General features: G+C 39.4%; 1 protein-coding gene across 3 annotated transcripts in view; it reads right to left on the minus strand.

Moving 5' to 3' along the window:
* Window positions 1-7,373: 7,373 nt before the first annotated feature.
* The window catches only part of LOC119782558 (F-box-like/WD repeat-containing protein TBL1XR1), a 40,964-nt gene continuing 21,427 nt past the window's right edge, over window positions 7,374-26,910 (minus strand). Inside the window, exons 8-16 of one of the 3 annotated variants that reach the window (XM_038283576.1) lie at window positions 26,683-26,746; window positions 26,494-26,591; window positions 23,596-23,656; window positions 23,186-23,307; window positions 20,164-20,238; window positions 19,938-20,065; window positions 14,387-14,552; window positions 14,168-14,269; window positions 7,374-7,984 (exon numbers count right to left, since the gene is read on the minus strand). In XM_038283576.1, coding sequence (XP_038139504.1) covers window positions 7,958-7,984; window positions 14,168-14,269; window positions 14,387-14,552; window positions 19,938-20,065; window positions 20,164-20,238; window positions 23,186-23,307; window positions 23,596-23,656; window positions 26,494-26,591; window positions 26,683-26,746 — 843 coding nt within the window. In that variant the 3' untranslated portion in view covers window positions 7,374-7,957. Of the gene's footprint in view, window positions 7,985-12,364; window positions 12,635-14,167; window positions 14,270-14,386; window positions 14,553-19,937; window positions 20,066-20,163; window positions 20,239-23,185; window positions 23,308-23,595; window positions 23,657-26,493; window positions 26,592-26,682; window positions 26,747-26,910 lie in introns of those variants that run through there. The other 2 variants (XM_038283575.1, XM_038283574.1) reach the window with 2 other exon arrangements.

Raw genomic sequence — 26,910 nt, forward strand, 5'->3', positions numbered from 1 at the left:
TATTTTTAAAAATGTGCGAATTTTTCAGTTGCACTCTAAAACCAGTGCAGCATAAAGTCCTGCGGTGATGTGGTAATTGTGTTTGAATCGCCAAAATTAGATTTCTGGTGCAAATATACTGAATGTGCACCCAAATATCTTTAGTACAAAGAAATGATATCATTAGTTCCTAGAAATGCATCAGAGACATCAGTAAATTAATTAAAGAAGCATTTAAAACAGGTTTATATCAGAGCCCTAGATAAATATCAGGGTTTATAAATATAAAGGAGTCATTAAACATCCTTCTGAAATCTTAAAATTTATTTTTTTATAGTTTCAGGGAAGAAAAACTTAACCCTTTAAAGCCCGATCCAAGAATAAAACGAAACAGAAAATAACTTTTTTTTGGTTTGAAGTCCTTATTTGGCCTTTTAACAAAATATGTAAAAAGAAAAAACAGAAATACATTTTTGACATTAATAATTTATTACTATGCGATAAGCCAAGAATATTTTTTGTGTAGTCTTCTGCCCTCTGTTATCAGGTATATCTGATTGTGTACAATAGGATTTTGAGCAAAGTTTTTACCATTAAATTATGCAAAAGGTGTCAGACGCAAAACATTTCAGAAACCGTATGTATCAAATACGATACATTTGGCATTACAGGGTTAAAAAGCTAATTCAGACCTTTTTCAATATCCAAAATCACACCTTGTGGACGGCGCGCTGTTGTGGGCTTTTAGGGTTTAAATAAAGAACCATGAAAAGACACTTAGGTCATAATTGAAGTCCAATACACAGATGCAAATTTACGAGTGATAACTCCTTCAATAGAGCAAAAATTATGACTCATCTCTAACCCAGAAAGATTTAACTAGGCTAGCTGGTTAGTAAAGGTTAGCTGTAATGACAGAGGAAACCAAACGTCCTCCTTCCAAAGCGGCAGATCCGCTCGTCAGGTTCAATTTGCATGTTTTCTAAGCTAAAAAAAGGCTTTATTTTTTTTGTTCACTCTATAAAGCCTCTAACTCAACGCTATCTCTGACATTTTGAATTGAAAAAGCTTCCTGGATGGGAAGCGAAACGTCTTCAAACTTGGAGAAAAAGTCCAGTTAATAGTTTTTTACACTGCAAAAATAATCTAGAAATAAGTAAAAAAAATTCTTAAATCAAGTATAATTACCCTTAATTTGAGCAGGCAAATAAGATGATCTGCCAATGGAATGAGTATTTTTACTCTTAAAATAAGATAGTTAGATAATATTCACTTGAAATAAGACAATAACATTGTTTTGTCTTATTTTAAAAGGAAATTGTCTTGTTCCATTGGCAAAGTGTCTCACTTACCTCCTCAATTCAAGGAAAAATGCACTTATTTTAAGAAAAAAATAACTTATTGAGATTTCTATTTTTTGCAGTGTACCTTTTTTTGAAATGACCAACTCCAGTGTCTGATCTTACGAACAGTGGTTCAAAGAGGCTGGAAAAAGCAAGGGTGGTGGGTTAGCAGTGAGGGTGTCATGCGGGACATGTTACCCCATGGGAAAAAATTAGTAAACATTTGTGTGAATTAATAAAAACTGAATGAGATAAAAAAATTTATTATCCTTTCTAGTTAGGGGAAGTGTTGGCCTGGTGGTTAGAGCAGCGCGCTTGAGCTCTGAGGTTGCAAGTTGTAGTTTGATTCCCACAACTTGCACTCTGAGTCCCTGAGCAAGACCCTTAACCACACACTGCTCCCAAAAGAGATCATTTCATTGCTCTGCACTTGTAACAGTGTAATGACAATAAGAAAGCTAAAAAAAAAAAATCTAATAAAAAGTAAAAGTTTACAATAATTAATTATTTTAAAGGGAACCTTGTTTATTCCATGAATTTTCTCATTCGTTAAACTGGGACTAGATAGTTAAATAATATTGTAACAGAGCTCAGCGCTGCAGCTACCTAGCAGAAATGTGGTGATATTAACACCACTGCAAGATCCCTGTAGGAATCCAGACGGCGTGACATAGACATCAGTAATAAACTGGAAAAAATCTAAATCTAGATAAGTAATTTTTTCTTAAAATAAGTGAATTTTTCTTGGGTTGAGCAGGTAAAAGAGACATTTTGCCAATGGAACAAGATTGTTTACACTTAAAATAAGAAAAAACAATTGCATTGTCTTATTTCAAGGGCATATTATCTAATTATCTTATTTTAAGAGTAATAATCCTCATTCCATTGGCAAACTTTCTCATTAACCTACTCAAATTAAGGGTAAATACACTTAATTTAGGACATTTTTACTTATTTCTAGATCGTTTTTCCAGTGTAAACTTTACTTAGTATGTCAGCGATTGTTCAAAAATAACTTTGCAAGTGAAAGTAGCCAGCCGTTTTTACTATTAGTCATGAGGGAAAAAAAAAAACACTGCAAAGTCAACTAAAACTATTTCCTTTTATGCATCTATTTGCACTTTAATGAAATAATCTGCAAAAGGAATAGGATTTTTCTACTTAAGAATATAAAACATATATATATATTACCTTATTTCAAGTGCATTATATATAATTATCTGCTTTAAATATCCTTATTCGCAAAATATACAGACTGTGTAATGATTTGTATCTAAGATATACACTATATTGCCAAAAGTATTTGCTCACCCATCCAAATTATTGGAATCAGGTGTTCCAATCACTTCCATGGCCACAGGTGTATAAATTCAAGCACCTAGGCATGCAGACTGTTTTTACAAACATTTGTGAAAGAATGGGTCGCTCTCAGGAGCTCAGTGAATTCCAGCGTGGAACTGTGATAGGATGCCACCTGTGCAACAAATCCAGTCGTGAAATTTCCTCGCTCCTAAATATTCCACAGTCAACTGTCAGCTGTATTATAAGAAAATGGAAGTGTTTGGGAACGACAGCAACTCAGCCACGAAGAGGTAGGCCACGTAAACTGACGGAGCGGGGTCAGCGGATGCTGACGCGCATAGTGCGAAGAGGTCGCCAACTTTCTGCAGAGTCAATCACTACAGACCTCCAAACTTCATGTGGCCTTCAGATTAGCTCAAGAACAGTGCGCAGAGAGCTTCATGGAATGGGTTTCCATGGTCGAGCAGCTGCATCCAAGCCATACATCACCAAGTGCAATGCAAAGCGTCGGATGCGGTGGTGTAAAGCACGCCGCCACTGGACTCTAGAGCAGTGGAGACGCGTTCTCTGGAGTGACGAATCGCGCTTCTCCATCTGGCAATCTGATGGACGGGTCTGGGTTTGGCGGTTGCCAGGAGAACGGTACTTGTCTGACTGCATTGTGCCAAGTGTAAAGTTTGGTGCAGGGGGGATTATGGTGTGGGGTTGTTTTTCAGGAGCTGGGCTTGGCCCCTTAGTTCCAGTGAAAGGAACTCTGAATGCTTCAGCATACCAAGACATTTTGGACAATTCCATGCTCCCAACTTTGTGGGAACAGTTTGGAGCTGGCCCCTTCCTCTTCCAACATGACTGTGCACCAGTGCACAAAGCAAGGTCCATAAAGACATGGATGACAGAGTCTGGTGTGGATGAACTTGACTGGCCTGCACAGAGTCCTGACCTCAACCCGATAGAACACCTTTGGGATGAATTAGAGCGGAGACTGAGAGCCAGGCCTTCTCGTCCAACATCAGTGTGCGACCTCACAAATGCGCTTCTGGAAGAATGGTCAAAAATTCCCATAAACACACTCCTAAACCTTGTGGACAGCCTTCCCAGAAGAGTTGAAGCTGTTCTAGCTGCAAAGGGTGGACCGACGTCATATTGAACCCTATGGATTAGGAACGGGATGTCACTTAAGCTCATATGTGAGTCAAGGCAGGTGAGCAAATACTTTTGGCAATATAGTGTATGTGCAGATGAGCCGGTGCTCACTGGTGTCAGTGTGTGGTTTTTTGGGTAAGCAGTAAGACCCACACTGCAAAAACAATCCAGAAATAAGTAAAAATATTCTTAAATTAAGTATATTTAGCCTTAATTTGAGCAGAAAAACAAGATGATCTGCCATTGGAATGAGTATTTTTACTCTTAAAATAAGATAGTTAGATAATATTTACTTGAAATAAGACGATAAAATAATTTTTTCTTATTTTAAAAGGAAATTGTCTTGTTCCATTGGCAAAGTGTCTTACTTATCTCCTCAATTCAAGGAAAAACGCACTTATTTTAAGAAAAAAATAAGTTATTGAGATTTCTATTTTTTGCAGTGCAGAGAGCTGCAGACGTTCAAAAACAACAAACCACAATATTATCAAAATAGATTTTATTCTAGACCTTAAAGGAATAGTACACCCAAAACATGATTAGCCTTCATTTTCTACTCACCCCCATGCTGAACAACACTCTGGAGTACTTTTTTGATATCTCAAATGCATCTGGAGATCTGGGAGGCTTCTTGCTGTCTGCTGACATTCAAATAATGGAGGTCTATGGTGCCCGAGGCAGAAAGGTCCATAAAAGTCCACAAAAAACGTGTCAATATTCCTCCATACTGCTCGTCCAATGTATTCCAAGTGTCCTGAGTGGGTAGCATCCAGAATTTACTCGAAACGAAGTCATTTAGAATGTTTTTAGAGCATAAACAGTAGTGTACAGGATTTCCTGAAAGCGCGCGCCAGCGCGTTCAGGACGCTACGGAAGCCGGCAGACCGAACCAGATGAAAGTGCGCATTCAGCGTCTGCTCTGCCGATAATGCAAGCATAGAAGAAGAAATGTGCTGTTTACCTGTGCAAAGAAAGAAACAACGAAAGAAAAATGTCTGAGGACTTCAGTGTTGAGGAAGAGCATGAGTTCTTTGCCGAGCTGAATGCGCTGGTTTGGTCTGCCGGCTTCCGTAGCGTCGTGAACGCGCATGTGCGCGCTTTCAGGAAATCCTATACACTACTGTTTATGCTCTAAAAACATTCTAAATGACTTCGTTTCGAGTAAATTCTGGATGCTACCCACTCAGGACACTTGGAATACATTGGACGAGCAGTATGGAGGAATATTGACACGTTTTTTGTGGACTTTTATGGACCTTTCTGCCTCGGTCACCATAGACCTCCATTATTTGAATGTCAGCAGACAGCAAGAAGCCTCCCAGATCTCCAGATGCATTTGAGATATCAAAAAAGTACTCCAGAGTGTTGTTCAGCATGGGGGTGAGTAGAAAATGAAGGCTAATCATGTTTTGGGTGTACTATTCCTTTAAGATCTTAGTGATTATAGCAACAGTCAAAAGTCAGGAGGCTGCAACCGTGACAAAGTACAATGTAGGACTGAAAACCGGTATTTACATGTTCTGTTGTAACACACCAACAGTTTGATTTAGACACATTTTTTATTTTCTATTTTGAGGACTTTGTTACAAACAAATCAAAAATTACAAAATGTTTTTCGATAAGTACAAAAATCTTCAAGGGCCGACAGAGTACAGTCAGGATCTTACGTTGGTATTTTTTGCCGTCACAAATAAAACCAGCATTAAACGCTGTGGTTGGCGGCAGTGGTGTTTGGATTTACCAAAGCAGATCCTATAAATAAATCCCCAGTTCAGCTCGAAACATTTCTGAAAGGATCTGTAACAAGTCAGCTGATAGGTGTTGATCCACAACCACCTCCACTCAGTTGATGGAGTAGGAAATGATGCTGAACGATGGACCCCAAAACAAATATGGTCCTTTATATCAGGCATCCCCAAAGTCGCTCCTCGAGGGCCGCTGTCCTGCAGGTTTTAGAGGTTTCCTTCCTCCAGCTGATTTCAAATTAAAGCTGATTGTTCAACTGCAATCATCATAACCATCCGTGCTAAAGCAGCGAAACCTCTAAAACCTGCAGGACAGCCGCCCTCGAGGACCGACTGCTTTATACGATCATTTATAACGGGTTGAATCAACACCTCCAGATTTCATTTACCCATTTTAGACTAAAGTGCAAACAAAATAAAAATAATAAAGCCTGCTAGTTGGTATGCAGCTATGACTGCTTATTTGTGTTTTATAGGATGTTTTCAGTGACACACAGTAACCACAGTTCCTACGCTGCATGTTTGCTTTATAAAAAGCAGACTTATCTCCGAATGCAAATTCTTAACACTACAAACAAAGCACCATCTATCACAGCGCACTGGCGCGTGGACGGCCTGCGTCAAGTGCGTTTCAGTTACCAAACAGAAAGGGTTGAACTTGCGTTTAGGTCAGAAACAAAACGGGAGGCAACAGGTGCTGCCCAGGCCGTCAGAAGTTGTTCTTTCAAAGAAAGGTTGAAGCAAAACCGTCTGATTATCGTTCAGATACCAGAGAAAACAAAAACAATTAGAGCTACCAGACACAGACGGCTTTGCCGTGGAACCGCACATGGCAGTAGGGTTCCGGTTCCCCTTTAAGGGAAGCTGGATCACCAACCTGACCATCTGTTGTCCCGGCAACAGATCAGCGATTCTCGCTTTACGTCTCAAATATTCTAATACGCGATCTGATTATTGTCTCATTAAGCACTTTGCAGAAGTAGTCGTGACTTTTGAAATTCCCACAACCTGTCAAGCTAATCCATGTGTCTGATCAGGTTTTTAAAACGACATTTCAACATAAACTGTAGCTTCAAGCAAATGGGAAAAGCCTCATTTACTCCAACGCCCTCAAAATAAAATTCAAAACAACCAATCAGTTTTAAAATGAACCTGATTAGTGATCAGAATTGGTTGGTAGGTAAACATGAGGGCAACATACAGATCAGCCTGAATGAAACACGGTGGTGGCAGTATCATGGAACATAGAAGGTGCTGAGACGTGTTGAGAAGATGGAACGATGGAACTTATGAAAACTTGGGCTGACCTCAGGAACGGCTCAGTCATGTTTTATAGATTTTCTTTTTTCTAAAAATTATTTTCTTTTCTTTTGTCAATTTTCTTTTATTAGACTGGGTCTCACAAATCACATTGCTTTCAAATTGTATTTTACTACGGAAGAGGATTAGGGCCTCTGAAAAAATAAAAAAAGTTAACTGGTTTTTCTAATTTTATTTCAGTTTAATATGGAAAAAAAGTCAGAAATCTGACTTTTTGCCCATATTAAACTGAAATTAAATTTTAATTTTAACTTTTTTTTTTTTCAGTGGCCCTAATTCTCCTTCCGTATTTTGCCCAAACCAATAAAAATACGTCTTTGCTTTTCACTGCAGAGGAAAGCCGAGGAGAACCTGATCAAATGCTGTTTAATATGAATGCATCGGTAAAAAAAAATAAAAACTCAGGAATAAAATATAAAATTAGTAAAACTCTGGAAAATAGGAACTGGGAAAAAATACAATTTGAGATTATTAAGAAGATAAAAGAATAAGAAAATTGTTACATTTCCATTTACAGAATGTGTTTTCTTTCATTTTTTTAATTTCCATTTACACGTTCCCTGCCTGCAACAATAATGGAACAAAATTCACTCCATATAACCACTGGTCTTAGACAGAACCAGAAAACGAATGTTATTTACTTTAATTCAAGAAATCAAATAGAAATCAATAAATCTCGAAATGAGAAGAAATGAATGACCGTCTGAATCTCCTCTCTTTCCTCCTGCTTACTTTTCATCAAACAAATCCAGTAAAGATCCAAATTCAGCTCTATGCAGCTCAGCAAATCTGATGGGTATAATATGCACAAACCAACAGGGAACAATAAAACTGTTCGATATATGAAAATGCAAAAATCAAACAAACAGAAAGACCCTGGAGATTTGGATGCTGTGGGGTCCAAATGATCAGAGATAGATTCCTCCAATCCATGCACTCTGGACCTGTTATGTGTGTCTGATGACCGACGTCTAACGGTGTGAGAGACGGCGAGCCCGCGATGTGGTCCGTGCTCCGGCCGTAGAATCCCATACGGCTACAGCAGTGTGGCCGACAGACGGCGACAGTCTTTTTGGCTATGTACACATTCCTAGTCGGTCCATAGCTTCTTCCCCCACGCAAGTATCATTTTCGCAAGTCTAGAACACAAACCTGCAAAACAGAAAGCCATAAAAGGTTAAAGAGGTTTCTGCTCAGCCGTCGCAGCCCAGCATCAACAGGAAACCAGTTGTTATGGGAAAACACTGAGATGCACAGTCATACAAAAAACTATCGGAAACCACAGACATGAGGGAACCCACAGACTGATTGCTTTTAGTGAGCTGATGGCTGGGGGTCTCGTTAGCGTCCCCCTTGAGGCTCCCTGGAGCTTTTTCAAAAATGTATGAAAATCGATTTCTTTTTTTATATATTAAATTAATTCTGTTTTCCAATGCTGTAAACATTTGTATAGTAAATAAATTGAAACAATAGTTTGAGTCATAGTAGTAGAGCTCTGTGGTCATAACTTGGAACCAGCACGGCGCGGTGCCAGGCTAACAAAAGCTGCATGTGTGTCTCGGACCGTGACTCTCAAAGGGAAAAGATGAGAAAAGATGATTCAAATAGAGCGAACCGTTTTCTTTCATTATTGATGCCAAAGGATTGCCTGCATTTCTGCTTTGTAATGAGAGGTTAGCAAAAAACAAAAATAAAAATGTGGAAAGGCATTTCCAGGGACGACTAAATATGCAGCCGGCCACCAAGCTGGGAGGGAGAGAAAACTTCTGGATAAATTAAGGAGCACAAAGATAGGATTGCATCTCCAAACTCCACTACTGCTGCTAGTTTTGTTGAAAGGATGGAAAAGCGTCTACAGATCAAACATGTAGCTCTCTGATGCAGGTATGTGAACTTTCTTCCATTTTTTTCCCCCAATCCTAAAAATATAAATCACATCCAGGATCGATGGTGACGGAGGATGTGGGTTTTCTGGGTTAGAGAGCACAGCTCTGATGGGTGTCAGTTCCTGCTTGGTTCCTCATGACTCAATAATCTCCTCCCAACAGAAACACGTCCACCAGAGAGATTCCTTTATTGTGTTTCTATAATTTCACCAATGAAACCAAACTTAAAACGTACGTTGAGACAGCTGCTCGTCCCTCACCTCATGCTACTATGTAACATTTGCTCCAGGATAAACATTTAATCATGAATGCTTATTATATATTTAAGCCCACATAGTCCCTTTCTATAGTGGGATAATAAACTTAAAGCCCATGTTGCCATATGAGGCATATATAAGACTTTTACATTTTTGCGGCTCCAGACAGATTTATTTTTTGTTTTTTGGTCCAATCTCTGAGCAGTTTACTGATTTTTTTTAACAACGAATTTTAAACACTGAATTTTTTTAGACATTGAATTCCTTACACTCAATTTTTATCTGGTAAAAATCTGGTAAAAGTTCAGCTGAAAAAAAATCAGCTGCAAAAAAATTCTGCTGCAAAAAGTTCTACAAAACAGACACTGGAGCAAGGCAGACAATGAGCTACAACCGCAGTTTCTTGAAAGCGAGTCTCCTATAGCGCTGGGAGAATTTTGGACTTTGGACACTATGGGGAGCTCATTGCTCCAAAATTGTGCATGAGGAGCGAGCTCTGCAAGTTGCAAAATAATCAGAGAGAAATGTTCAAAAGCGTCACCAAGGAGAGGTGGATTATTATCACATGTATTGGATTCGAAAATAATCCTTTACTGAGGAATTTCCAAAAGCCTAAATTACAAATGACACCTATTTTATTATTAGAATAAGTATAAAATGAGCAATGACTACACTATAGATCATTGCACTGCCTCCACACAGATAACTTCATCTGGGTCATACTACAAGTCTTACTTTGGGAAAATGTGCTAAACTAAATTTTTTAGAATTTTCATGTTTTCAGTCATAGAAGCGTAGATACAGATGAATCAGTGGAGGAAGCTGAAAATTAGGGTGATGACAATGAGGCCTTCCAAAGTCAAAGACTTGGAGCTCAGAGAAATCATCAAGGCTCAGCTATTAAAAGAAGTATTTGGCTGCTAAATCCAGTAAAGATGTTTCCACTGATTATTGAGAGTAAAACAAATGATTATCAGCCATCTTTTAATACGAAAATAAAGGGTGAAAACCACAAAACATGTTTATTTTGAACTGCTGCTCTCTTTTTCTGAAACCCTTTTCACACCTCTCCAGGTCTGTCAAAGACTCTAGTCGAAGCGCTGATGTGTTTAAGCATGTAAAAATAGGTGTTGAAACCTTTTCGGAGAATTAATGTCTCGTACTAAACGCTATTTCTGACATTTTGAATTGAAAAAGCTTCCTGGATGGGACGTGAAACGTCTTTGAACTTGGAAACAAAGTCCAGGGGATTGATTTTCAACTTTTTTGGAATGACTTTCCTACAAACTGGAAAAAAATCCAGTTGCCTTTGATTTAAAGTCGTAGGGAAGCGGCTGTTCCCATTTCCGAATTCTCCCGGGGGGCGGGATTGTTGTGGCGGAAGGTTGCAAGCAAGTTTCATTGTGGCCGGTGTCTCTGAAGCATCTAGCTAACCAGTTAGCAGCTTAGTGCTAGCAGGTTCCCAATGGGAAATTCCATTGGGACCAAGTAGCACTAATTGGTAACTTAGAAACGACACTGTCAAGGAACGCTATGGACAGCGGAAACATGCAAGAGGAGGAGAGTTTAGGGTCGGAGGTCGTGGATGAGTCTCCTCCGTCATCCATGTTTTATTTAGAGGAGGAAAGCGGGGACGAAGATGTTGCGGAAGAGGACGCCAGGGCGGCAGAAGCTTGGTTTGGTGTAGAAGGCTTCCAGCCGTACATGTTTGAGCCCTTGCCTCGCAACGCTGCCAGTTCTGTTAGCTCTACGCCTGCCGAAGACACAGACGTCCATCCCCGTGAACACTGGGACGCAACTCAATGGGAAAGGAAAGGATTCTGATTTCTTATTTCAACCGTTGCGTATATTAGCTGCGACATATGAATCAAGATGCTATAAGCGAAAAAATTTGATTGACAGATTACCGTTGATATATGATTGGCCGAATTTAGGTGTTCAGGCTGACGTAGAACTAACTGGCCTGCATAAAATAATGAAAAAAAAAATGCAGATTTTAAGACAGGATTTTTTTTTCTTAAATAGAAATTCTCTAAATTTTGGGACAATATGATCTGATAAAGAGTAGATTTATATACATGTTTAGGCCAGAATGATTTGAAATCTAAATAACATCCAGGTCATAGTCATTCCAAAAAAAAGAAAACGTTGTTTCCAAGTTTGAAGACGTTTTTCTTCCCAAACAAGAAGTTTTTTTTAATTCAAAATGTCAGAAACAGCGTTGAGTTCGAGGCTTCACAGAGTGGAACAAAAACAAAGCCTGGTTTTTGTTTAAAAAAAAAAAATACAAATTGAAACAGACGAACGGGTCGGCCCCTTTGGAATGGGGGTCGTTTGGCTTCTTTTGTTAGCCTGCAATGCCCCATACCTGTCTATGGCCCTGTCCACATGAAGTCAAAACGAACACAAAACGCTAATATTTTCCAGAACGTTTGTCGTAAAGACGGAGACGTAAAATAAATGTGATCGTCCACACGAATGCATGAAAACGCTGCAAAATGTATGCCAGGCCTGTAAGTGGCGCTGTGGTGCCAAAGCAAAAATAGGCGACGAAATGTTGGGCATGCGCACTAATATTTATACATGGTTGCCCTGCGGGTCCATTTCGTGGTTAAGTCAAATTCAGGTGCTGAACTATGTGGTCGATATTGCTCTGTTCTTCCTGGAGATATTCCAGAAGAAGAAGATTCTGTTGTAAGCCCGACAGCAGGGTGAGTAGCATGAGCAGCAACCATTCAACACAGTACGGCGCCATTGTTGTTGTGATACTGTGTCGCGCATGCGTGTTTAGAGGCGACGCTATGACGCATGCGTGTAAAAAAAAAATGCGGTTAGAGCTTAAAGATAAACGCGAAAACGGCGTTTCAAAATCTTCCCACTCTGAATGCTGAATAAAAAAAAGATTGTTTACAGACCCCCGAAACGCCGGCTTCGTATGGATGAGAGGCTGGTTTGGGGAAAAATTTGTGCGTTTAGGCCAGGGTTTGACTTCGTGTGGACGGGGCCTATGTCTCTGAAAGGGGGGGTCATTAAAGGGAATTGTTTTAACTCTGCAAGGTTATGAATAATCCTGATCCTGGATCAGTTCTGTTTGGCTTCAACATCTTCCTAATAGAATCTACGCATAGCTTTCCTGGTACACATGACTTCATTCAGTAAATGGAGACAAACATTGCTAATGGAGATGAGGTTTTTTTTTCCATTAAGCGCTCTATAAATGATCACATTATAAATGGATTTATAAACTGCTCAGGAAGCAGTTGTAGAAGGAAAGACCAACAGGGGAAAGCAAGCTGCCGGTGGGATCCCACTTTATGGCATTCACTTCATTCTACAGTTGGAACCATTAAAACAAAAAGAAAAAGAAGATATGACAAGCTTACACTCTTAGTTTTGTGTTTTAATACAATTATTACAATCTATAGATTGAGCTAAGCAATGAGTTCTTTCCTACCCACAGAAAGGGGGGTCACATTGTAGCATCGGCCTTGTTTGCAATGATGGGTCTATTACAGGTTTGCTCAGACAATAGCTGCTATTTTGGCCCATTCCTCCATAGATCTCCTCTACAGCTGTAATTTATTGGGTTTGTTGATGGAAAACACACACTTCCACCCCCTCTACTAATTTTCCATGGGGTTGAGTATGGAGGACCAATCCTGCCATAATTAAAAATAAATACATAAATAAATAGATGCTCAATAAATAAATAAGCATACAATGAATTGCCCCCAAAATACAATAAATAAATGTAGGTAGAAATTCAATTATACAGTGAGACATAAATGTATATATATCTCTTTTAATTAGCTTTTTTATTTACTCGCTTTTGTAATAATTAACTTATAATTAATTGCCTCATAATTACTTTATTAATTTGCATGAGGCTGAAATGCAGACAGAAATGTAAATACGACAGGCAGAAATAAATAGAACGGAAGAAATAAATAGGGTTAAAAAAATTAGGGATGCACGATATTGGGATTTTGGCCGATATCCGATATGCCGATATTTTAAAACTCATGTAGCCGATAACCGATATTGATACCGATGTTAAAGCTGAACAAAAATAAGTAGTCATTGAAAATAACAGTTTTGTTATCCATTTCTGACACTTTGAAAAATAATATACTCAAATATATTTTCATATGCTGATATCAAATAGATTTTTAAAAACGCGGTATCGATCTATTTTACTTTCAAAATCTTGTGAAATTTTTCATCATTCTGTTACAAACTCTCGTGATATTTTGCAAATTCCTGTGAGATTTTGTTAGTAAAATAGATCGATACCGCGTCAATATATCAACATATAAAAATATGGCAAAATTTTGTGAATTTTCGGGGGATTTCGTAGCATAACGATGACATATAGCAATATTTCATTAGTAAAAGAGATTGATATGGTGTTTTTAAATGGCAATATATCAGCATAGGAAGATATTGGGATATTTTAATGTATCAATATTTTTTCCCTCGTCTTTAGAAGTTTTTAAGTCTGTAAAAAAGAAGTTTTTGAGGAAGAAGAAGTAGTAGCATTTTTTTCTTTTTTTTTAGACTTTAGAAACTCAGAAGCTGATCAAATATCGGGTTAAATATCGGTGGGGTGGCCGATGTCTGATATTCAGTTTTAAGTGCCGATAACAATAGGGGGCCGATTATATCGTGCATCCCTAAAAAAAATGCAAATAAAGGATAATGCAGACAAAAATATTATACCATCCACATAAGTAAATACTTAAAAAATAAGTAATAAATAGATAAAGTTGAAGATTATTACAGATGATAAATAAACAAGGTAATTATTACAAAGGTTAAAAAAGAAAGAAGCTAATTATAAGAGATATACATTTATGGGTCACTTAATTTAGTGTGACATTTATGGGTTAATCATAATGTATTATTTCTAACAGTATCTATAGCAGTGATGTCTCCTCTCCTTCATGCACTGGTGGCTCCATCTAGTTTCCATGACTGGTACTGCAGCGTTTCAATAATCTAATGCAAGTTTAGGCCTGCTTCATGTTTTCCTCTCAGCTGTTTGGGCCCAGAATCATAAAAGAAAACCTCCCAGCACTGCAGGCTGAGAACCAGGAGTGAGTATGAGCCAGAATTGAAGCAGAGACATCATTCAGACATCGTATTAAATTCTACCTACATCCAACGCTTAAAACACAAACCGGAAAACTCACCGATCCATCTGATGCGCTGGCTCCTACTCTGTCGCCTGTGGCGTTCCAGCAAACCTCAAAGATCCCACCCGTCCCTCTGTAGCTGTGGACTAAAGCCCCCGTCTGCGACACACACAGAAAAATAAAAACACACTCTAAGAAGACTGACTGTTGTGATCATTTTCTCCCACTAAAGGGTTTGGTCTACCATGTGTGAGTAGAGTAGTATTTTTCTCCAACCTGTGTGTTCCAGATGTGGACGCACTTGTCGAAGGAGCCGCTGGCGAGGTGCTTGCCGTCGGGACTGAAGGCCACGCTGTAAACGGGCTCTTGGTGACGGGTCAGAGTGTGAATACAAACTCCACGCTCAACGTCCCACAGACGCACAGTCGAGTCAAATGAAGCACTTTAAAAGGAGGAACAGTGGATAAGGCGTCAGGGCAGGGTTATGAATGTGGAGCTGTAAGTTTGGAAACTGTGTGTTATTGAGCAGAGTGGAACAGCGGAGGCGTGCTTGGCCCATAACCCGGGGGCTGATGGATTGCTATACTTTTGGGGGAGTGTTGCCTCAGTGGTTAGATCCCCACAGCTAGGGTGACCAAACGTCCGTATTTCCCAGGACATGTCCGTATTTCACGTCTGGTCCCGGGTTTTTTTTAGAAAGTGAGGAAATGTCATGATTTTTTAAATCACCTTAATTGGACCATTAAATTTACAGGCACTAGGGCACTGCGCACGACGCTGCGTGTGACGTAATCCCTGAGCCGCGTCAGTCCGGGCAGCCCTGTTCTTAATCAGAATATAGATAGCGTGGCTGTCAGTACGCCAACAACATGCCAAAGCGCAAATGTATGTTTACCGACGATTTATGAAAGAGTTTCCCCGCTTTCAGACCGGATCGAAACAAATGGGAGGCCTTGTGCACATATGTCTCTGTGTCCAATGGAGGTGCAAGGGATCTGAAAAGCCACCTGGACACCGAAAGTAAAGATAGTCTATTGATATGTTTGTTCGTTTTTGGTACATTTTTTATAATTTTTGCTACACAAGAGGTATTTTTTGTTAATTAGCTCATTTGTTAATTTATTTTTTCCAATAGCCTACAGAACAGACATTATTTTGTTAATTGCTGAGGCTGAGTATCATCTGTTATTGGGAGTTGAGAGTTATTGTTAACTTTTATTGTTAAGTGAGGGATGTTTAGATGAGACATTATTTCTTTCATTATACTTTTCATTCACTACAGGAATTGTTAAGCATTTTTAATAAATAAATTTTGAATGAAATTATCGCTTGTTATTGGAGTTATTGCTGTTGACTTTTACTGAAAAGCATTTTTTAATAAATCAACTTTAAATATCATATTATTGTAGGATTAAGTAGGCCTATGTTAAATGAGTGCATGCCACAGACATCTCTATGCATGGGAACAGAGATCCCATAGAAAATAAATATGAAAAAATACACGCGAAAAATTATAAATTGAAAAAAAAAACTGAAAAGATAAAGGCTGTGTCCGAACGTCAGCCTAATTACTATATAGTGGTTATGCCTGTCACTTGGTTGATGTTTGTGGACCCAAATGCAGAGGCAGAGAGGCTGAGGTTATATCTTGTAGTTTTAATGATGAACAGCTAAAAAAGGCAGGAACTAAAAATGTAACACAGACTAGAACCATGGAGACATCAGGGGAAAACACGCACAAGAAGCCAGGGAGAGATGAGGTGAGCAGAGAACAGCGATGACAGGACCAGCAACAACAAGGAACCAACAACGAGTGACAGCAGAGGGAGAGTATATGTAGCTGACTGAGACAAAGGCAGGGTTAACGAGCTGACAAGGAGCAGGTGTGAGGAGACAACGAGGGAGCCAAGGTGAACTGAACACACACAAGAGGGCAACAGAGGAAAACAGAAAAACCTGAGAACTAACATAAATCTAGAAACTACAACAAAATAGGAATTAAACCAATAAAACTAGAAAACATGGAGCAAAGTAAAGCACAACAGAACCAAAACCATGACAATGCCATTTTAGATGTGTCCAAACCTCTATTGAATGAAAAAGTAGTGGACTTAAAATTTCCCACAATGCACCTTGAAAAGTAGCGTTCATCCATGGTCACCGGACGTGCAGATATATCCTGGAATGCTTTTATCGCAAAGCATTATGGGATTTGTTGTTGTGATGATACATAACAAAGATGGCACAGTCACCGTGCGGGGAGGTGGAGTCACATGACAAGTGGAGGAGCGTAAAGTAGTGATTATCTGTCCGAATGGTCAGTTAACTAAGTTCACTATAAAGTCCCCACTCTATATAGTGATTGAGGGGTTTAGGGGATAGGGAGAACGTTCGGACACATTGAAATATTAGAAAATATGTAATCTAAAGAACTATTTTAAAGACTATTTTTATTAAGAATAGGGATGGAACGGTTTTTGAAAACCGTCCGCACTGTTCGGTTCGACTGTCTCGGTTCGGTTCGCGTGTGTTTCGTTCAGTTCATGCGCTGCTTCTTTTTCTCATAGGCGAAGCGTTTACACTCCAGAGCAGAAGGTGGCGGTACTGCGACCAAAGCCAACCACCAGTAGTAAACAAGAAGAAGAAGAAGCGAAGCAGCGTAGCCGGGTGTAGCAGAAAAAAATCAGTTGTTGTGGAGAATTGTGTGGGTATGGCGAGTGGGAAAGAACAGGAGTTGGAAGACGCGCCAGCAGCACTTTATAGGTCTGCTGTATGGGACCACTTTGCATTTAGAGTGACCTACGATGACGGCGGAAAGAAAGTTGTGGATAAAAGTGCAACAGTGTGCAAGCATTGTGCAACACGTTTTGTTTATGCTAACAGCAACATGACCAACATGTCATGCTAACCCCGAAATCCCACATACTCCGTCAGCGCTCCGCCCCGCTGCGCTTCAGACCGCCTGCACAAAGCAAAGCCTACAGCCTCAACTGTGTCTCCCGTCCGCTCTGAGTTCCTTGGAGATGGTAGAGAGCATGCGCGAGATGATTAAATTCAAAGCAGCAAAACATGCGGAAATGATCCAGGGCTTCCGCAAATCATTAAAAATAATTACAATTCATTAATTTTTTTGGATTTTTTTCATTAATTTCAAAAAATTTTATTTTTCATAAATTTTTATAATTTTTTATTATTTTTCGGTGTAACAATAAACATATACCGAACCGTAAAACCGTGACCACGAAACCGTGAACCGAACCGAACCGTGGATTTTGTGAACCGTTCCACCCCTAATTAAGAACTTTTCAAAGTTTTATTTTTGGATTGATTTTTTATTGTTCAAATTTTCATTTACAAGCATGCTTTTTTTTTTTTTTCCAATTACATAACATGTTTTTTCCTTGCAACAACAATAATACAAAATTCACTCCATAAATTGAGCTAAGACGTTAATAATTTGTCTATAAACTGTTTTTAATTTAGATGAATCATTTAGTTGGCTTATTTGTAGCTATTTTCTTTGATGGGTGTTTTGTATTTAGTTAGCCAGATAGCTGTCGGGCATAGGCGTTATCTGCAAAGGGAATTATTGTATCCCATAAATTCTAACCTTGGATAAAGCGAGAGCTTCCTTTTATAAGATTGTGATCTGCTGCCTCTAGAGGTCAGTGCCATTTGAAGTTAATGTTTGGATTATACAGTAGCATTTACAGTAATGTTGGTTTATGAGCAAACTGCTATAACTAACACTTCCTACTGGATAAGCAAAGCAAAGTCCAGGTTGAACACAAGATGCTCGTAAATTCAGTTAATGATTGTTTTTGTTAAATCACAACATTAAATGCTAGATGATCACTACTTCCTAGTGGAGCTCAAAGATCTATTTGTTGTAGAAGAAATGCTTATAATCAGGGCTACAAATCCATTAATCGGTCAATTTAATTTTTTCAATTAATTGATTAATAATCGGATAGAAAAATGTTCCTTAAAGAAGACTTTTTACAAAATGAAACCAGGTGAAACTCTGAACTGAATAGAGCAGATTTACAGATTAATTTTTTTTTAACCTTAAATGCAAAATATTTCTATATTTTTTTACAAACTTGGCATAATTACTCCTTTAAGTCGGTTGCTTTGTCAGCTAAAGTCTCCATACTCCACTTAACGATTAATAAATTACTAAATTAGTTGAATATTATTCCGATTAATTGTTTTAGCCCCAGATTATTACTGAAGCAGTTTTTCCAATGTTCATAACAGAAATAGATGAAGTTCTTTCTGCATCCATGTCTCCATTGTTAGGTTTATTATTTATACATCGTGTGCGTTGTTATTCTGTTAGCCAGATTAGACAGAGTAGAAGGCCTTCCTTCACATTGTGGATGTTACTGTGTGTACGGAGGTCATCTAATCAGGACAGCCTTTAATAAAACACAGGATATGGGCACATCTTGGAGCCGGTCTGATAGAGGAGAGCTATCTGTAACCCTGAAGCATAGAAGCAAGCTGCATGAAGTTCAAGACATGGATGGCGTGTCAGTTTCTGATACGGACAGCTAAACATCAACATGATGCAACACATAGACTCATGAGCTATAAGAAGCAGGAGTTGACCTTTTTCGGGGCTCAATCTTTGCCGGACGCTCGCGGACGTGATTTTTGAGCCCACAGCTGTGCAAACTCCAAGCAATTTTTCTGTCCTATAACGACCTGATCTGGAATAAACTCTGTTACTTTTTTACTCCTGTTTTATAGTCCTTTTTATTTGGTTTTACCCAGTTTGAATTAAGAGTAGTAAATAACTTGCTCCCAGGAAAAGAACCGTGAGGAAGCCCCCAAGGCGCAACGGCTTTTTTAGGGGACATAACTTCCTCATTTTAACACCATCAAACAGTGGAAATAATACCGACCAAAGTCTGGATCCATTTATGTTTCTGCTCTAGCATGACTCCACTCTGACATTAGTTAAATTCCAGTGAGGATTTGCTTAAAGGAATAGTACACCCAAAACATGATTAGCCTTCATTTTCTACTCACCCCCATGCTGAACAACACTCTGGAGTACTTTTTTGATATCTCAAATGCATCTGGAGATCTGGGAGGCTTCTTGCTGTCTGCTGACATTCAAATAATGGAGGTCTATGGCGCCCAAGACAGAAAGGTCCATAAAAGTCCACAAAAAACGTGTCAATATTCCTCCATACTGCTCGTCCAATGTATTCCAAGTGTCCTGAGTGGGTAGCATCCAGAATTTACTCGAAACGAAGTCATTTAGAATGTTTTTAGAGCATAAACAGTAGTGTATAGGATTTCCTAAAAGCGCGTTCACGAGTCTACGGAAACCGCGGCAGACCAAACCAGACGAAAGTGCGAAACTGGAATACATTGGACGAGCAGTATGGAGGAATATTGACACGTTTTTGTGGACTTTTATGGACCTTTCTGCCTCGGGCGCCATAGACCTCCATTATTTGAATGTCAGCAGACAGCAAGAAGCCTCCCAGATCTCCAGATGCATTTGAGATATCAAAAAAGTACTCCAGAGTGTTGTTCAGCATGGGGGTGAGTAGAAAATGAAGGCTAATCATGTTTTGGGTGTACTATTCCTTTAAGAATTAACAGCAGTGCCCTCTATTGGACAACGGTAACCTACAACCCTGACAGAAATTCATTTTAAGACCTTATTAAATAATTGGATTAAAGAACTTGTTATCTAATAAACACTTAATTTGTATCCATTATTTGTATACATCCTTAGGATAATTCATGAACTTCTATACGGAGGCACAAAGCCAACGAAGTCGGCTTTGTATGAATAAATTCTGACCTGGCCAGCATGAGATTTGCACTGGGATTGTTTGTTCCAGGGCCGGTGGGGCTCCATTTGATGGTGTAGATTTCTTTACTATGGGCCTGGAGGTCATGGACGCATGAATCCTGCTTCATGCTCCATATCTACAGCAGCAGGAAGAGATGAACAAAACGAATCACTGAGTTCAACATGAGGCTTTAAAAAAAAACAAAAAACAGCCTATTTTTCAGTGTGAACTGACCTTAAGTGTCATGTCATCAGAGCAGGAGGCGAGCAAGCTGCCGGTGGGATCCCACTTTATGGCGTTCACTTCATTCTACAGTTGGAACCATTAAAACAAAAAGAAAATGAAGATATATAGAGTTTATACTCTTAGTTATGTGTGTTTTACTATTAAGAAACTGTGCAAGAAAATCATTACAGAAGTGACCAAATTTAAGGTTACAGAAATATAAGCAGAGGTGTCTAGTAAAGTACAAATACTTTGTTACCTTAAAGGAATAGTACACCCAAAACATGATTAGCCTTCATTTTCTACTCACCCCCATGCTGAACAACACTCTGGAGTACTTTTTTGATATCTCAAATGCATCTGGAGATCTGGGAGGTTTCTTGCTGTCTGCTGACATTCAAATAATGGAGGTCTATGGCGCCCGAGGCAGAAAGGTCCATAAAAGTCCACAAAAAACGTGTCAATATTCCTCCATACTGCTCGTCCAATGTATTCCAAGTGTCCTGAGTGGGTAGCGTCCAGAATTTACTAGAAACGAAGTCATTTAGAATGTTTTTAGAGCATAAACAGTAGTGTATAGGATTTCCTGAAAGCGCGTTCACAAGTCTACGGAAACCGCGGCAGACCAAACCAGATGAAAGTGCGCATTCAGCTCGGCAAAGAACTCATGCTCTTCCTTAACACTGAAGTCCTCAGACATTTTTCTTTCGTTGTTTCTTTCTTTGCACAGGTAAACAGCACATTTCTTCTTCTACGCTTGCATTATCGGCAGAGCAGACGCTGAATGCGCACTTTCATCTGGTTTGGTCTGCCGGCTTCCGTAGAGTCATGAACTCGCATGTGCGCGCTTTCAGGAAATCCTATACACTACTGTTTATGCTCTAAAAACATTCTAAATGACTTCGTTTCGAGTAAATTATGGACGCTACCCACTCAGGACACTTGGAATACATTGGACGAGCAGTATGGAGGAATATTGAAACGTTTTTTGTGGACTTTTATGGACCTTTCTGTCTCGGGCGCCGTAGACCTCCATTATTTGAATGTCAGCAGACAGCAAGAAGCCTCCCAGATCTCCAGATGCATTTGAGATATCAAAAAAGTACTCCAGAGTGTTGTTCAGCATGGGGGTGAGTAGAAAATGAAGGCTAATCATGTTTTGGGTGTACTATTCCTTTAAGTAGAAATGTTGGCTATCTGTACTTTACTGGAGTAATTCTTTTTGGACACCTTTTCACTTCTAATCTTTACATATTTTTGCAATTATCTCTACTTTCTACTCCCTATATTTTTAAAATAGACTTGTTAATTTTGTTTCATTTTTTTGTTTCATTTAAGTACAAATTTATTATGGCCTGTAGATATTTAAAACAAACAAACAAAAAAAAAACACTGTCTTGCACCAACTTATTGTTACCCACATACTAAAATAAGTTGTTTTTTTAAGATGATGTACAGTTAAATTCGACACTGTTACCATTTGTTATAAAACTAAGAAACTTCAGTATAAGGAAGTTATCATCCAGAATTTTAGAAAAATGTTTCTTTAATAGGTTAGTGCAGTAACCAGTATAAGGTTAAAGTATCTTTCCTTAACATTTTTTTCCTGCATTACTTTTACTTTTACACTTTAAGTAGTTTTAAAAATTGTACTTTTACACTTTTACTTAAATAAAAAAACTTAAGTTGATACTCTAACTTCTCCAAAACTATTTTTAAACAGTAGGATTTTTACTTCTACTTGAGGAATAATCATTAATACTTTTGACCAGTGATGGGAGTAACGGCCTTGAAAGTAACGGCGTTACTAACGCCGCTACCTTTTTTAGTAACGAGTAATCAAAATTGTTACTCTTACTGTAACTATAACGCAGTTACCATTGCCGACACCCCGTTACTGCACGTTACTCAGGTCGCACAATTAACCTTTTTTCATGATAGGACTCGTGCGCGCGTCATGAGAGAGGGGAGGATGGAGAGTGAGGAGGACTCCAGCAGCAAAAACAACGTTTTCCAGATGGAAATACCGGTGTTACGTCGAGCTGCGTTTCCCCATCAGATACGGTTTCCTCTGCATCTCCGCCGAGCGCGGCGGCACGATTCACCGCGCAAGCGACAGGAAATGCGCATGCTCGCTAAAGGCGCGTAACAGCCGCCCTGTGCTCGCACCACAGGGGAACTACGGAGAGCGTGAACGATCATTAGCCTATATGGAGAAAGAGAGAAATATGGATGGATGGACGGAGTAATGGATGGATGAATGGATAGATGGATGTAGCTACATGTTGCAGTATCTATAACAACCCAAACACAGGATTTCAGAATTAGACATCCCCAGTTATTAATTTCATACACTCGCAAAAATAACGCAATAGTTACTTTTACTACTAACTAGTTACTTTTATTGTGGAGTAACTCAGTTACTAACTCAGTTACTTTTTGGAAGAAGTAACTAGTAACTATAACTAATGACTTTTTTCAAAGTAACGTGCCCAACACTGCTTTTGACACCTCTAAAGATAAGGTTATCTTTGCATATGTTATGTTAGTAATGACCTGGTAAGAACCGGTGTTTGCAGAGGACAAAGGAGAGAAAAACAGTTGTTTTCCTAATTTTTTTGTATTTGGGGACAAAGAAAAAAAAAAGAAAAAAATCAAAATGTTACATTATCACAGGAAAAAAAAAAGAAATTAGATCATTTCAATGTAAACAGCAACAGGAAGAGATAAGATAGGAATCATATGTACCAGAAGAAAACAGAAACTCCTATAAAAGAGAGCTGCTCATAAACACTCAGATCATTTTTAGATCAGTGAATGCCTCATGCTCAATATAATAAAGATTTTCACACAGGTCCAGCTTGGTTTTCAAATGACATCAAATAAATAATTCCAATGTCTTGTATTGAGGTTAGAGTGATGCTCTGAAACCTTGAGGTGTGTCTAAACAGCAATAGGGGGTGAAGATACTGCGTCGACTGAATGTGGCCCACAGAGTACTTGTGGATGAGTATTGTGACGGCTGTCATACCGAGTGTCCCTGGAAGGTCTTGACGGGTCTTTCCTGGCCCAGCTTACACACATGGATGCACATGTCTGTGCTGCAGGAGGCAAATGTGTTATTGTTCTGCCAGTCTACGTCCAGAGCCGGTGCTGTTAGGGGAGGCAGAGAGCAGAAAGGCATCATGCAGACAAAACATCCCCCTTTCACCATCGGGACACACGGGGCTATTGTGAAACCTACAGGAGATAATCTTAGCTGCTTTATGATGACATCTATCAGGCTGTTAAAAAAAAAAAAAACGACCTGATGACAGAGAGAAACGCAGCTTCTTACTGCTAGCGTCTTGTTGCAGTGCGGCACAAGGTAACTTGTGTCTAAAAACAGCCGGCGGCGTGAAAAAGTCAAGCGGAACAAACCAGCTGACTCATGTCACTCACCTGAGTGGAAAGGAAACTGCTGCTTCGCTTCTCCTGTGTGTGCGTCCCAGATGATGGTCGTCTGTGTGGAAGGAGACGGGAGCATGAGTCACAGTGAAGCAACATCATGTCGTCTCTTTACTCTCAAGTAGTATTTTTTTCTTTTTTTGACTTTAGAAACTCAGAAGCTGATCAAATATCGGGTTAAATATCGGTGGGGTGGCCGATGTCCGATATTCAGTTTTAAGGCCGATACCGATAGGGGGGCCGATTATATCGTGTATCCCTAGATGAAAGCGTGGCTGAGGGAGGTGTATGTAAGGAGACCAGGTGGTTTTTTCCACGCATCACCATCGCTGTTAATCTGTGACTCCATGCGTGCCCATCTCACAGCCGATGTGAAAAACATGGTGAAACAAATGAACGCTGTTATTCCGGGAGGTCTGACAAAGGAACTTCAACCGCTCGACATCGGCGTGAACCGGCTGTTCAAAGTAAGGCTGCGAGCGGCGTGGGAGCGATGGATGAACGACGGAGAACACAGTTTCACGAAAAGTGGAAGGCAGCGCCGGGCAAGTTACGCCACCGTTTGCGGATGGATTGTTGATGCTTGGGCTAACGTGTCTGCTGGCTCTGTTGGTCGAGCTTCTGCAAATGCCGGCATCATTTCCGAGGAGCCGCGCTGCATGGAAAGTGACAGCGAAGAAGGGGAAATTGGCATGTCTGATTTAGCGCAGCTGTTTAATTCAGAAACAGAGGATGATGACTTTGATGGGTTTGATTAATACTTTGTAATAAACACATGAATAAAGCAGAAACATACTCAGTTTTGCTCCCGCTCTATTTTTAAATACGCAGTAGAGGTATTTAAACGTAGTAGAGGACATGTACCTGTATATGAAACCCGCGCCCTATAATCCGGTGCGCCTTATGTGTGTGTTACATACAGTAATGGCACACATAACTGAGACTGCGCCTTTTAGTACGGTGCGCCTTATGGTCATGAAAATACGTATAATTTTCTTAAAGTAGGGTGATATTTCTTAGTGTAACCCACATGTCCCTGTGTTTACAGCTGTCGATCCTGCTTCTGCTGATCCCCAGAGGCCACTAAGATCAGCAAATAAGAAATAAACAGTAAATAACAATTCATATAAATTGCTTCTAAAATCTATTAAAATTAGGGCTGCAACAACGAATCGATCAAATCGATAAAAATCGACGTTTAAAAGCGTTGGCAACGAATTTCCTCATCGATTAGTTGTGTCGCGCGATTAATGCGTCATCAGCCGCCGCCGTCATCACATCCACTTGACTGAAACGGGGGGAGGAAAAAAAAATTACGGCAGAGCGAGCCTGCGCCGCGGGTGCAGTGTTGCCAACTCAGCGACTTTTCAGACCCCTCCAGCGACTATTTTTTTAAAAAAGCGACTAGCGACAAATCTGGCGACTTTTTACGGTGTTACTGGCGGCTTTTGGAGACTCTTACGTGAAAGCATGTATCGTTCCAACTCTTGTCCTGCAGCAGCAGCTGCTGCCGTGGGGCGCCTCCCCCATCCCAACCCTGTTTTCCCGCAGGAATCCCTCTCAGCGCTGCAGTCAGAGCCGCAGGATGTTTCAGCGTCCAGACTGCAAATGAAGCGCGCATGCGCCGGGATTGACGGCGCAAATTGATCACAATAATTAAAATAGCCTTTATAAATAAATTAACTTTCAAATTATGAGGGCAAGGCTTTTAAAGTTTAAATCTTCTGGCAAAGATAAAGTAAAGAAGATCCTGCAATTTATGGAAGTAAAGCATCAAATCCAGCAAGATCAGTAATATGTCAATTAATTATCTGCCACATTCCCATGTAAATATCTGTCTTTGGAGGATGTGTTTTTTAGCACCCCTAGTTCTCTCATTTTTATTCCAAATACAATTTATAATTTGAATCACAGGGCTATTTTTATCTCTATGGTTCAGTATTTTCTCAAGTAGCAACTTTACCTGCTATACTTTCCTGTCTTAAAAGGCAGAACTCTTCTAGTCTAAAAAAACGCATTTGTTGAAATGGGGGGGCCTATTGTTTGAACCCCTTAGGGGCTTTTTAAAACAAAAATGTCTTTTTTGCGCTTTATGAAACAAAGTAGCCTATATTTTGTGGATGTACAGCTACGTTTCTCATGTAAGTTTGCGTAGTTTTAACACAAACATTTATTTTTCATATTGCACCAGTCCAGTTAATGAGCAACCTGTACTTGTGTGCTTGTTTGTTCTGTCTAAAATGTTTATTTTGGAATAAAGAGGTTGATATAAAAAATATTTTTTGTCCGATTCATCGATTAATCGAAAAAATAATCCATTTTTAAAATAATCGTTAGTTGCAGCCCTAATTAAAATTACTATTATTATTAAAGTCTACTAAATCTACATAAATACATGGAATAAACAACATTATTATAAAAAGGTTATTTAATATATTTTTCTAAAGGCAAAATTAATAGCTTCAATGTTTCTGTTTCTTTCAAAATACTACTTTCTTTGTCATGGTTATTCAGTGACTCATGACCCTATACATGTCGTTACGCCTGCGTACACTAGATGGCAGTGTTTAATAATGGTTTGCATTATTCTGGCAGAGTGTGAGCCGGGCTCTCTTCTGCACAGAGCATCAAAGAGCTGATGTGTTTCCATCCTGGAGGCGATGCATTGTTTTTTTTTCAGGAGTCTGCAGAAATTAGGTCTTTCCTTTTTTTCAATGACTTGTTATATTTCCTCTTCCTGATCTTCGAGGGTTTTATTCCAACTAATCCGTTTCACATTTTGAAGAAAGAGCAGAAGGCCATATGTCTTAGAGCACCTGATCCAAACCCGGGAACATGCGTGGAAAACAAAATACTCAAATGGCAAAAGCTCCAGCTGGAAAAAGGCATTACCTTATCCACTCCGGCACTGAGGATGAAGTTTCCTTTCTTATTCCACTTGAGTGCAAATATGGGGCCTTTATGCTGACCCAGAGTGCTGGCCAGGTTTCCTGAAAACACACAACAATCAGACGACTAGGGGAACAAGAAAAACAAGCTATGCAGGCGTAGCTGTGATGTAAGCGGAGCTGTGAGCGTTACCGTCTTTTGTCCATATCCGAGCGAAGCCGTCATATGAGCCGGTGGCTAGTAGCGTGCCTTCACTCTGGAAGAAAGCCACGATGAAATGACAGGTTCAGGCCTTGACGTTAAACTTTTTCACTTTGGTTTTAGCTACTTTAAAAAAAATATTTTACACATTGAGTCCATTCTATTTGCAAGTGTAAAAAGCAGTCATTTGTTGAAGGAAGAATGAAATCAAGGTAGAAG

This window comes from Cyprinodon tularosa, unplaced genomic scaffold (genome assembly GCF_016077235.1).
Source record: "Cyprinodon tularosa strain WSP-4 unplaced genomic scaffold, ASM1607723v1 ctg195, whole genome shotgun sequence".
NCBI classification, from domain to species: Eukaryota; Metazoa; Chordata; class Actinopteri; order Cyprinodontiformes; family Cyprinodontidae; genus Cyprinodon; species Cyprinodon tularosa.